Here is a 14,457-nt window from a genome sequence, read left to right on the forward strand (position 1 = left end):
CAAATGACAACAAACTTATGACTCAATTGGTGTTATTAGCCACTTAAATTAGAGCTCACCAAGGAAGTTTTCACAGCAGAATTTTGGACACACAATTGTGTATAGTCATAAAGTCAAATTCCTTCTAAAAGCTTTTACTTTTTATTAGAAATACTAATTAATAAATAGCATTTTGGAGAAGTTTTTAAATAATCAACTTATTTGAGTAGTTTTTACAAATATATCCAATGAAAATTAAATATTGTACATTATATGGTTACTTGCTTATATTAAGAAGCAATGCATAGTTAGGCAAGAAAAATATCAATGTCAAAATAAGCTGCCTGCAAGATTTTGATAGTACATTAGATAGTCTAAGGGGAACAGAGTTTTTTTTTTCTGGGTAAGATAACACTAACCTGATTGGTTTTAAATTCTTCCCATTATTTGTTAGGGAGTCAGGAACTACCCAGAGAAAACAATATGTTCAATGTAATGTGCTAACCTTGGTTTGTATCTTGGTTAAATCAATTACTAACTCTTAGGGACAAAAAAATTTAACTATAGCCATAGTTATTTTGTTTAAAATGGAGATAATAACTACCTTTTGGAGGTGATGTAAAAAATAAATGAGATAATATCTGTATGATGCCTAATTCAGTGCCTGGCATTCCATGCTCATTCAATAAACAATAACTATTAGTGACATGGTGATGACTAATAATAAATGAGTAGATAATTAAGCACAATTCAAGAATCAATTATTACACTTATCACTATGTTGCCAGTTATGAATTGAGACCTTGTTTCTGTCCTCTTGAAAAGCGTAATTGAGGAATATGAAAGACAAATAATCAGTAATTACTACAATAGAAATATAAGCTAAATATGGGAGCATAGAAGATTAAATAACTGGCTTTGACTAAGATGTATGGGTGTATATTGCAAAAAAATGATATTGAAGCAACCTAATGGAGGATTAATATGTACTTAATAGGCAGAGGAAGAAATGGAATGGCATTCCAGGTAGATAAAACAACACAAAACAGATACAAAGAATGAAGAACATACAGAGTGAAGTTTTCAAAATAGATGGGAAACAATAGCTGAAAATAGACTTTAAAATAGAATGGAGCTAAACTAAAATGGCTTAATATTTTTGCTTCCTAGTATGGCCATTGGAGCACCATCCAAGGATAATCAAATACTTGATTTAAAATTGTAATTGATCATAGTCGAAAAGCTGGAATCGAATGGGAGAACAATTAGGGAATATTTGAAATAATCTACATAGGCATTGAGTAGGGCATGGACTAAATAAGCATGTGCAACTAACTGAAGTAGAGAAGATCTCATGAGTGGCGGGGTCAGATAAAGGAAGGAGAAAGAATCCATCTTTCATAACTACAGAGAGATGATTTTGCAGTAGTAAAGATAGGCAGTGGCATCAAGAGTAGATTTAGTGGGAACATAAACTGAGATTTGGATTTGTTGACTTTGAGGTATCTCTGCGTTATAAAGAAAGGAATATCATTACACAATGAAACATACTAATTTGAAGCTGAAAAGTGTTTGAAGATACAAACTGGTAAATTTCAATGATATGAGGATTAAATTCATATAAAAGCAATTACCTAGAGAAGATCTCTAGAACCTAAAAACAAGAGATATAGTTTGAAACTTGGGATGGGATGGAAGGAGAGGGTTATAGTGACCAGAAACGCATGAAGACAACTACAAGAGTTGTCACAAAACAAATAAGAGTGTTATTTTTATTAAAGGGCTTCAATAATGTCACCAAACACCGCTAAATCCAATAGGATAAGCAAGGGTAAAACACCTGACTGAAAACATTTGCCAAAGAGTGGACTGAAACCAGATTGAATTGCACCTCCCAACTTCTTACTTTCACTGTCATTTTCTCAAAGAGATGTTCATTGATTACTTTAACTCTTTACCTGGTCTAAAATAATCTTCCCTTGCCCCTGCTATTCTTTCTCTTAAGCAACAATTCATTTTTAAATTATATATTTATAGGTGTTTATCATATCTTCTTCCACTAAACCATAAGCTATTTGAGAAAAGTGACATATGCTCATTGATCATGTATTATGTAGCACTAATGATACAGCATTAATAATTTTTGAAAATGGCAATGCAGGAGTCTTGGCACATGCATGACATGATAGTTTAGGGACATTTTTATTTACTGAGATAACCTAAATTCAGATCATACTATGCACTTGCACTCTATCAGAATCAGGTTTCAGAAATCATGTAAAAGGATAATACTCAGGGTAAGATAATGGACCATAGTATTTTTAGCAGACTAGTCTCCAAATTTGAGCCAGAGTAGCCCTGAAGGTATGATAAAAGTGGACTAGAGATGTATATGTCATCTGTCAGTTCCCTATTTGTCATGTGTTATATAGCAGTAATAATTGTCTCTTTCAGAACTCGTATGGAATTGTGGTAAATTCATTCATATGCTGAGTTTTAATCTCCACAATTTTGGGTTTAAGCACAATAGTGTTGCATCATTTGAATACTTCATTAGGTGGTTGAGCTCTTCTGGAAGTTAACACAGGAAAAGAAATCAAAAGACTAAATTCCTTTTATTTCTGTGTTTAAATTATATTTCATGCCCAAACAATGCTAACAATGAGAATACAAAGATGAAAAACATAGTCTGTACTCCTAAGATATATGTATATAATCCATTAAGAAGGACAACAGTCACTAATAGAACATAGTTTTTAAAAAAATCCCAGAGAAGGAAAGTGAGAAATACTGTTCAAAATGTAGGTGAAATTTGCATTGGTCTTGCAGAATGAGTAGACATTTGATGAGCAAAGTAGTTATATAGGCAGAAGAAATAGCATGTGTAAAGACAGAATTGTGAAAGACTATGGAGTGGTAAGAGGAAAATGAGAATATTGATTTGGCTGGAGCAGAATAGGGAAGTGATCAGAAAAAAAGGCCCTTGTAAACCTTGTATCACATTATAATTCTTTGCTTAAATTCTATAGTACTCCAGTTCACAGTGGGCTCTTCCAAGACAGATAAGTTTGTCCATCTCATGGTTTTTTCTTCCCCTTTTTGCCCAATGAGTAGCACATAAATGATGTTGAATTAATGTTATCTTACTAAATGAAACTCTTAGCCTTTCTTCAGAGAACTGTATTTTTTTCTCTTACCTACATAAGTCTTTGACTGAAGTTTCAGTTCCTACTATAAGACAGAAAAATGACCACATTACTTTTGTTTCTTCAAGCTATGCTATATTCTCATCTGCTCTGTTTGATGTTAGTTATGATGGAGAATAAATGTTATGGCAGCTGATAAAAATTAAAGGCTTATTTTGTCATCTGTTCATTCATGCAACATACATTTATTAAACAGCACCTATATTGTTTGCACCATATTATTCCAGAAAGAAGTGTGCTATTTATGATTTGGAGGTGTATTAACTCTTTCAAGCTATTATGCTACTATTTAGTATACTTAAACAATGAACAAATAATATAACCAAAAAAGTAAAAGCATAAAATGTAGTTTAATATATGACCCTTAATATGTGTTCTGACAACATACCTTTTATTGGAAACTATAAGTGAATAGTTTATGACGAGAAAGAGTAGTTTTAATTTCATTTTTCATATACTTTTCATATAATAGTCATTTTGCATGAAAAATGTGACATTTGCAATTGCTAGGATTTGTTTCTTTGCAACATGATTGTTTGATTCATTCATCTCAAAACAATTTATTTTTATTAAAAAATTCATTAAGCCTTTTAAGACTCACTCAATTTATAAAGAAGATTATTATAAACCTAAACACCTGCTGCATTATATATTCAAATTAAGAACTCTGAGTAAAATGGCATCAACATTCTAAAAAATGTGGTACCAATTTTGAATATTTTTATTAATGGTGAAAATTTGCTGCTAGTGAGTATTTAGATAACATGGTTTTCTAAACTGTTAAATATATTCCTTTATTTCTTTATTTCATATATAAGCTTTTACATGCATATAATTGAAAGAGAAGACCAGTTTGAACTTAACACCATTTACATTGAGACTACACTGGCTGTGTTGAATGAGTTCTGAATCAGAACCAGTTCCTGGCACACATGTTAATGGCCAAATATATGAACACATAGGTATATATAGAAGAAACAAAGCAGCCAAGTACATTTCAGGTCCATGCTTCCTTTTCTTGAGATAGTTCTTTCTATACTAATAGTAATGACCCATTTTCCCATGCATGTCCAATAAAAAGAAAATGTATGATGTTTATTCATCATAAACATCCATTTTGAAAATGTTAAGGCAGTACTTCTCATCTCCATCTCAGTGGCAAAGAACCTGTTTTTTAGGTTTTTATTTATTGAAGGTAGGTGCAAATTTGTTTTTTTATTATTTAAATGATACATAAAAACACAAAACTATACATAATAATGGGGTACCATGTGATGTTTCAATATATGAATTATTTAAATGAGGTTAAACATGTCTATCTTCTTAGTCATCTATCATTTCTTTTTTATTAATTAATTTATTTTAATTAGGTATATATGACAGCAGAATGCATTTTGATTCATTGTATACAATTGCAGCACAACTTTTCATTTCTCTGGTTATGCACAATGTAGCGTCTCATCATATGTGCAGTCATACAGGTACTTAGGGTAATGATGTCCATCTCATTTCATCATCTTTCCTGCCACCATACCCCCTTCCCATCCACTTCCTCCCCTTTGCCCCATCAAAGTACCTCCATTTTTCCTATGCCTCCTCCATTATGGATTAGCATCTACTTATCAGAGAGAACATTTGGCCTTTGGTTTTGGGGATTGGCTTACTTTGCTTAGCTTGATATTCTTCAACTCCATCCATTTACTACAAATGACATAATTTTATTCTCTTTTAATGCTGAGTAATATTCCATTGTGTGTGTGTGTGTGTGTGTGTGTGTGTATCAAGAATTAATAAATGGGATGGACTCAAACTAAAAAGCTTCTTCTCAGCAAAAGAAACAATCAATGAGGTGAAGAAAGAGCCTACATTTTGGGAGTAAATTTTTGCCATACATACGTCAGATAGAGCACTAATATCCAGGATATATAAAGAACTCAAAATATTTAACAGCAAAAAATCAAACAACCCAATCAGTAAATAGGCTAAGGAGCTGAACAGACACTTCTCAAAAGCAGATATATATTCGATCAACAAATATATGAAAAAAATTTCAATATCTCTAGCAATTAGAGAAATGCAAATCAAAGCTACTCTTAAGATTTCATCTCACTCCAGTTAGAAAGGTAGTTATCAAGAATACAGACAACAATAAATACTTTTGAGGATGTGGGGGAAAAGGCATACTCATACATTGCTGGTGGGACTGCAAATTGGTGCCCCCAATCCGGAAAGCAGTATGGAGATTCCTTGGAAAACTTGGATGGAACCACCATTTGACCCAGATATCCCACTCCTTGGTTTATACCCAGAGACCTTAAAAACAGCATTCTACAGGGACACAGCCACATCAATGTTTATAGCAGCACCACAATAGCTAAATTGTGGAACTAACCCAGATGTCCTTCAGGAGTTGAATGGATAGGGAAACTTTGGTACACACACAGACACACACACACACACACACAATGGAATATTACTCAACATTAAAAGAGAATGAAATAAAGCCATTTACAAATGGATGGAGTTAGCGACTATAATGCTAAGTGAAGTGAGCCAATCCCCAAAAATCAAAAGCTGAATGTTTTCTTGGATATGAGGATGCTGGCTCATAAAGGTGTTAGGGAGGGAGTGTGGGAGGAGTGGAGGAACTTTAGATAGGACAAAGGGGAGGGAGGGGAAGGGAGGGGGCATGGGGGTAGGAAAGACAGTGGAATGAGGTAGACATCATTACCTTAAATACATGTATGAAGACACGAATAGTGTAAAATACTTTGTGTTCAACCAGTGACTAGAAAAATTGTGCTCTATATGTGTAATATGAAATGAATTGCATTCTGCTGTCATATATAACATATTAGAATAAATAAATTATTTTATTTAAAAAAGAATGTTCTTTTACTTACATAAGCCAAATCTTTTAACTTGAGAGAAGAATATTGCGATTTGAATTGAGAGTGACTATTTAATATAGTACATTTTCTTTTAAAAAAACAAGTCTATGACCCCCAAAAGAATATTCTTTTTTATTTTCTATTAGAGATTTATAATTATACATAGTAGTTGGGTTCATCCCAACAAACTCATATGGAATTTTGGTTCATGCCTCTCATTTGATCTTCCCATTTTCTATCTGGTCCTCTCTCTACTTCCCCATTCTCCTTCCTCTATTCTATTAGACTTCCTGTTGCTCATCTATTTATTTATATCTGATTAGTTTTTTATTTATATATAAAGGTAAAATTCCCTGTGGTATATTTATGTATTTAACATGATTTTTTAAAGAATTCGTTCTGCATTATGTCCCCTTTTCCCATCTCTCCATTCTGCCTCTTGATCTCCTTCTCCTACATTACTGTCTTTCCTTTATCTTTATGATATCCTATCCTTTCCTTTCCCTTTATTGTATTTTAGCTTCTGAAAATGATAGAAAACATACCACCTTTGAGTTTCTGAGTTTGCCTTAATTCACGTAACATGAGATTCTCCATTTTCATTCACTTATCAGCAAATGCCATAATTTCATTCTTTATAACTGAGTAGAACTCCATTTTGTGTGTGTGTGTGTGTATACACACATATAATTCACAATTTTTTAATCCGTTCATCTGTTAATGGGTACCTGGTTTGATTCCATAATTTAGCTATATTGAATTATACTGCTGTAAATATTGAGGTGACTGTTTTATAATATGCTGATTTTCACTCTTTGGGTAAAATTTCAAGGAGTGGGATAGCTGGGTCATGTGGTATTCCATCCCTAGTGTTTTGGGGAATCTCCATACTGCTTACCAGAGTGATTGTATAAGTGTACCCCTTTCCCAGAACCACACCAGTATTTATTATCATTTGTATTCTTGATCATTGACATTCTGACTGAAGTAAGATGAAATCAAAGTGTAGTTTTGATTTGCATTTTACTGATTGCTGGACATGATGAACATTTTTTTTCATGTATTTGTTGACCTTTGTATTTCTTCTTTTGAGAAGTTTCTGTTTAGTTCTTTTACCCACTTGTTTATTGATTTATTTGTTTTATTATCATGAAGATTTTGGAGGTAACATACATAATAATTTGATATTTAATGTTTATGCATGAAAGCCTTCCTCTTTTTTCTCTTTTTTTCCCCACTAAGTTCTCTTTTGTTAGTTTATCCTAGGAAAATAACCCATTAAATTTCACATAAAGTAGGTATCCCCTGGTTGTTGACTAAGACATTTTAATTAATTGGACTATTGCTTCCCTTTTCTATTCTTTGTCTTCCACTTTTCTTCAGTTGTTGTGGCTATCCTTCTCAGAACAGGAGAATATTGATGCTAAAGAATTTGGTAGATATATCCCCTCGCAGGTAGTTTGGTGACTTACATTTCTAACTGTCTGGTCTAAGTACTGAGCTCTTTAAGCAAATCATTAAAACCCATGCCTCAGTTTCCTCAACTGTGAAAGGAGGTATAGTCAGACAATCTCTTTGACCCAAGTAAATTCTAATACTATTGGGGCTTTATGATTTTTTATACTTTTAATTTTACATGACATGCATACTGCTATGCATTTGATCAAGGTCATCCTTTGTTTGATCTCATTAACTGCCTTTTCTTAGGGGTTTTTTACAACCTAAAATTGGCTGCTTTAAATTTTAATTATAACTTATAAAAATTTTCCATACATTTATTTGAGGGAATTTGGTAATCTTTTTCTTCTTCAAGAGGGTAAAAAGACTTCTCATATTTGTGTTTATTTATATAATCCTTTTCAACAATAATATACAGACAATATATTTAGCATGAATTAATAAATATCACTGAAAATTGAAAAGTGAGAACCAAGCAAAGAAGAATAAAAATACACTTACCAAAAATGTCACTATGATTACTTTGGGTGTGCTTCGTAATTGACTGTGAGCTAGTGCAGCCATGAAAAAAATAATAAAGATAGGTTTAGTTTCATACTTTATACTATAAAAGGAGAAAGTATATTATTTTCCTTGAAGAAGCCAAGTTTTCCTTGATATCATAAAAGAAACTCCTTATGGGTCATTATGTAGAGGACACAGAAATAAATTATATATTATATACAATTTATTTCTTGCTTTTTTATTTTATTGTTTGTTTATGTTTATTTTCCTAACTTAGAAGAAACAGAATTTTTCCTAGTATCTACATTCATGACCTGCATACACTAACTGAATAGTTAGTAAAACAATAATTGTTTATAATAGTTAATTTCACATATAAATTGAACTTGTATTTGGGTTTAAAAAATTAAACTCACAAATCTTTACAGTCTTGCTCTCTCAGGCACCATAGTTCTAAGATATAATGATCCATTATCCCATGTTCACATTAGTGCATAACACATTTTATTATAAGTCCTTTATCTGACATCTCCCCAAACCCTCACTTGACTGTGGGCTTCAGTAGGCCAGGAATCCTATCTTATTCACTTGTAACACTAACACTAATCACATTGCCTGTGTATAATAAAGTACTCAATGCATATTTTAGTGAATAAGTAAAATACTGACTTTAAGAATATTTGTTATCTCTCTCTTTTATAATTCAGAATTATGGCTTGGAAACAGAAAATCTAAAAACCCTTTCTCACAAGTTGAATGCATCTGCCAAAAATCTACAGAACTTTATAACAGGAAGGAGAAGGAGTGGTCATTATGATGGAAGGACCAGCCGAAAATTGCCAAATGACTTTCTGACCTCTGTTGTGGATCTGATTGGAGCAGCCAAGAGTCTGCTTGCCTGGTTGGACAGGTAAAATCTTCCACTTGTTTCATAAATAACCCCTTCTTAGATACCCACTTGAATGTAATATTATTTCATATTTTCTTTTGAAGGTATTGAATGGGTAGAAGGGGTACCAAACAATAGATGTCTGATATGACTCATTGCATTATAGGAGTATCACCAAGTAGATATTAATCTTTTGTAAAATTGTATATCTAAATAAGTAGCCAATCAAACATTTATTTGTTTATTTACATTTTTGTTACTGGGAATTGAACACATGGGTGCTAATATTAAGCCATATTCCCAGCCCTTTTTAATATTTTATTTAGCGACAGAGTCTCACTAACTTGCTGAGACTGGCTTTGAACTTGAGATCCTTTTGCCTCAGCCTCCTGAACCACTGGGATTATAGGCATACACTACTGTGTCTGGCTTCCCATCAATAATTTATCTCTAACAACTAAAGAATACTTTTGCTATTTTTAAACAAAAGTCATTATTTGGCTATCATAACAAAGTTTAAAGTATTGTTTTGTCTCCTTATTTTCTTTATTCTTTATATTAGTCATGTTTAAAAAGTAACAATTGGTATTTTCTATATTGTTTTAAATGTGTAAGCAGATACTGATACTTTAATAGCATGCATTATGTGTCTCCTTACCCTTGCATTTATTTATCTTCTGTTATTATTCATGTTGCTCTTTTTTGGAGTATTGTAAATGCACTTTTAGACATTGTTTTTAGTTTAGTTAATTTTGGTTTGCCTTGGAACACATAAAATAGCATAAATTTTTGGTAATATGAAATGAAAAAGATTAGATTAAAATTGTACATTTGGATAAATGTAATCTTAAACCATATTACAGCTGTTTCCTTTAAGAAATAAGCAAGCTCTTTACTTTCATTTTTGACATTTTTTGTAGGGAGTATGTACTGTGTTATACTGGTTGATTAATCAAATTTTTAATGAACTTTGTCTTTTATAAGAAACTGATAACAAACAAATTTACCAGAATGATTTTCTTGAATAAATGTCAGTAGGATGTACACACATGTACACATATACATATCAGTGTTACATTTTGGCTTTTTGAAAACCAACTATATTAAAATTAAAGTCTTTGTATTTTTAAGGTTAAAAACTAAGAAACAGTTTGGTTAATTTTAATTGTCTACATTTATATGTATACATATATAAACATAATATAAAGTGATGATCCTAAATTCAACTTAAGTACTAAGCTGTGTTAACTAACTTTTTGATGTTTAATAGAATATTTCTTTACATTATAATATCATTAAAATTTTCACAAGTATCTAAATCATATTGATCCATCATTAAAAGTAATTGCATTTTAAATAAGTACATTTCAAATGTTATTACTATGTTTAGTAAATAAAATGCAGCTTATTCCTTAAGTAATATAACACAGGATTTTTTGAGAGGCTTCTCAATAATCAGAAAGCTTAAAGAACATATTGATTTTAGTTATATCTTCTTTTACAATCACCTGCCATATAATTGCAAATTTGCCCAGACTTGATATTTCTATTTAGTAAATTCTTTTGTTTTCTTTTTACTCTGTTAGACAAGTATATTGTTAGAATGATTATAGAATATTTTTACTTCTTAATAACAGATGACTGTTTATAAAACCATAGTGCATTTTAACATTATAGAAGTCTCTGAGACTTTATTGTATTATTAATTTTTATGCTGGTGTTATTTTTATCATCTAATAAGATGCTCTTGGTAAATATTAATTCTAATACATGTACAAAGACATATAGGTGTGCCTACAAATATACAAAAAAAAAAACACATAAAGCAGTCTGTGGATCAATCAATGGTGTTTTGTGTTTATTTTATAAGAGAAATGGTGACAAAAAGCCTAAAGGAAATAATTTAGGTTGTCTATTTGGCCTCTATTGCTGCAAAGATTCTCACAATGCATATTTTCTCTTATATCATACCATAGTCTTTTGTAAATTTAAAAGAGAAGCTGAACTTTTATTTTCAAGATCTTTCATAGTAAAGTTCAGCTCCAGACTGTCTTGTCTTAATGATGGTGCTTTAACAGCTTAAATTAAGAAAAGAAAAAGGAAAAGCTGAAGGAGAAAAAACAAAATAAAGAAACAAAATTCTTTGCCATGCATTTGTACTTTATGGAAAAGGCAATGGGGAGCTGCTTAGGGTTTTTGTTGCATTCCTATCTGTAAATTTAAAAAGTGACTTGGGCTTCATGCTGGAAAATATTAGAGAAGAGTAAACTATAAGAAGGGAAACCAGTTAGAAAGCTTTTTTTTTATTTTTTAGGAATTAATCATGCTGCTACTATCGATGGTGATACTAATGTTATCTTTGGTGATGACAATATCTGTGGGGCACAGATACCTCCAGACACATTCTGTTTGGTCAAAACAAGCCAAAAAAAGGATGTCTTCATTTGCATATAGGAAAAACTAGAAATTTGGGAGGTTAAATCCAAAACCAAATTGTAAGTAAATGAAGGAGCCAGGAGTCACTTCTGAGAGTCTAACTACAGTAATGTATTCATTCTACTGCTTTTGGTTGAGATTTTAAATTTGAAAAGCAGTGAAAAGAATGGAAGAAAGAGTTATTTATGCAGATAAATAATACCCAGTGACAAGTAAAATCTAGAGAGTTAAGAGAAAGGAAGATATTGGAATAAATAAGTTATCTGAGTTAACTGACTCAGTGGATGGTGGTATTCTTATCAAAACAGAAAGGTTTAAGGGTAATATAAGAATAGATTCTACTTATCCTGCTCAGTTTTCTAAAATACTTAAAGCTTCTAATAATTTATAGGACTTACTTTTAGGTATTATGCTTATGGTTTCATCTATCTACTCTTTTATATATGCTTTAAGAGAGCAGAGATTTTTCGTCTGCTTTGTTTATTGATATCACAATTGTCTAGAAGAATTCCTAGTGTATATTGTCTGATTATATATATATATATAAATATAAATATAATTTTTGTTGGTACCAGGAATTGAATCAGGGGCGCTTAACCACAGAGCCACATCCCCAGCCCTTTTTTTTTTTTTTTTTTTGAGAAAGGGTTTCACTAAGTTGCTCAGAGCCTCCCTAAATTGCCGAGGCTGGGTTTGAACTTTCAACCCTCCTGCCTCCGCCTCCTGAGCCACTGGGATCACAGGCATGCACCACCCCAGCTTCCAAAAATATTTTTGAATCAATGGAGAGGGAAGTTGAGAATGGAATCATTAAAGCAGGGACAGTGAAGAGTTTGAAGGACTATCCAAACTTATATATAATAAATCCGATCTGATGACTGGGGAATAAAGACTTCGAAGGAAAAAAAGAAAGTAGTCAATAGGTTTAGATATTGAGAGATTAAGTAGGGTAAGGAATCAAAGTGTTTGCTAGATTAAGGAAATCAGGATATGACTTTAGTTGGTTGGAAGTTAAGGTAAGTGAGAATTCTTGGAAAAAAATTCTATGAAATTATTTGTACTTCAGGATAGTTTTATATAATACTAACTTCCCCTCTTCACTGATTTTTAATCTTTTAGATTAGAAAAAAGGAAAAACAAATTATCAGTGCCACTAATATATTGGGAAACATAACTTTGCTTTCTCTTCTTCCCTGGGTTGGATGAAGATCTATCTTAACTGCTCCTTGGCTTATATAAATTTTATAAGGTACTGAGATCATTTTAAATATAATAGAATTTTAGGGCTAGCATGTATGAAGCTCTGGGTTTGATCCCCAATACTGCAATAAATGAATAAACAAATGAGTGAATGAAACAATTGAATAGAATTCTATCTACAACTGTGCCAGATGAAATATTTAGGCAATTTGTTTTCTCAACAAGTGGTATAGACTTTTAGTAGACATTGTTAGCATGCATGTGTTTAAATTGTATTTTTATTCCTTTCAAAGAAGCAAAATATTTTCTAGGTAGCAACAGGAGTGCCAGCTAATACTCCACACGTCTTCTTGTTTCAGTGTATCTTGTAATGTTTATACAGAAAACAAAACACTCTAACTAAATGCTAGAAAAAAAAAGAACAGTGTTCTCCATGACTATTATTGTGAATCCCCCAAATACATTGTGATGTGGTATAAAAAAGCAGAGGACTGAGAAAGAACTGAGTCTCAGCTCTGCCTCTAGCTCTTGGTAATAACCCCTAGCCTCTGTATTTTTTTTTTCTTTTTAGAATAAGGATGAAAGATTTGCAGAATTTGAAGTTCACTGCTAAATACGAATGTTTTATAATTGATTGATCTTGTTAACCAAAGCCAAATGAGTGATATTTCCAAATTATTTCCCTTTGTGTAATATTAAAGAATAAACACTTAAAAATTGTTTCTTTTAGAATTGTGATTTAAGTGCCTGCCTACCTCTTCTCTAAAATATTTAGTTAATATTTTTTATTTATTTCATCTTAAGTTCTAGAAAATAATCTACCTTAATATTTTCTTTATGTAAAGTTAGAGTACATCTTGTCTTTTAATTTGTTTTCTTTTGAAACTTAAAATTAAATATTTAGTTATAAAATTTCCATACAAATAATGCCGACCAAAATTTCTTACTATTTTGGTTTGTGAGTGTAGATTTGACTGAATTTGGGAGTTATTAAATGGCTGCTGCAATTGAATTTTGCCAAGTATTTGATATTTAACTTTAGTTTACTCTTTTGGTATGCAACATAGTATATAATTCGCTAGTTGAAGAATAAAATTTTGTCTGTTTAATGTGACTATTTTGATGTTGAACAACTGTTTTTGCTTTTAAAGAGTGGTAATTTGTTGGCATTAAGAAATTTGTTATTTATGACATTTTGGAGAGAACTTGCATGCACAACAATATGATTTAGGTTTATTGCAGTTTTATTTTATGTTGCTTAAAGGGAAAGAAATGAAATGAGTAGGTGAAAGTCTTTAATTTTAAATACTCTACTAAATGCCTTATCATATGTATCAACTCTTTGAATTCTCAAAAAGCAGATATCATTATAACCATCTTACATATGAACTTAAAGTTGTTCATGTAGTATGAAAATTTTTTTATATACTTTGAATTTGTCTTTGTCTCACACTAAGACTTTGTTATTCATCCTCCCTCATATTCCATTGACATGCTAACTATATGTTTGAACCCATTCTTGAGTATATTGAGGAAGGAATTCTTGGGAAAGGAAAGGAGCAATAAACACTTATTTGAAGTGTGGTGTTTCTTGTAAAAGCTAAACAAGACTACCACTTTTCTGGTTTTTGCCTCAATGCCTCAAATTTCTATGTAGAATTATATTTATAGAAAATATTTATTTTCTTGTATAGAAAATGTTTATTTTCTATAAATATAATAGACTTTAAGTATGAAGTTTATTCTTTTCTCTAATTTTTAGCATTATTACCTAATTCTAATTGTTTGTAAAATATCTTGCAAGATCATTCTTTTTCAAAGGAATCAATGAGATGCCTTTTGATATTGAAAAACTTACACATGTTTTAAGGCATGGAAATTAGGATGCTATGAA

General features: G+C 31.3%; 1 protein-coding gene across 8 annotated transcripts in view; it reads left to right on the forward strand.

Annotated features, from left to right (window-relative positions):
• Positions 1-14,457, forward strand: part of Cnksr2 (connector enhancer of kinase suppressor of Ras 2) — a 241,034-nt gene that overhangs the window by 18,417 nt on the left and 208,160 nt on the right. For all 8 annotated transcript variants that reach the window (XM_048796450.1, XM_048796451.1, XM_048796452.1 and 5 more), the window contains exon 4: positions 8,746-8,948. In XM_048796450.1, the coding sequence (XP_048652407.1) occupies positions 8,746-8,948 (203 nt within the window). The remainder of the gene's footprint in view (positions 1-8,745; positions 8,949-14,457) is intronic.

This window comes from Marmota marmota, unplaced genomic scaffold (genome assembly GCF_001458135.2).
Source record: "Marmota marmota marmota unplaced genomic scaffold, marMar, whole genome shotgun sequence".
In the NCBI taxonomy this organism is placed as follows: Eukaryota; Metazoa; Chordata; class Mammalia; order Rodentia; family Sciuridae; genus Marmota; species Marmota marmota.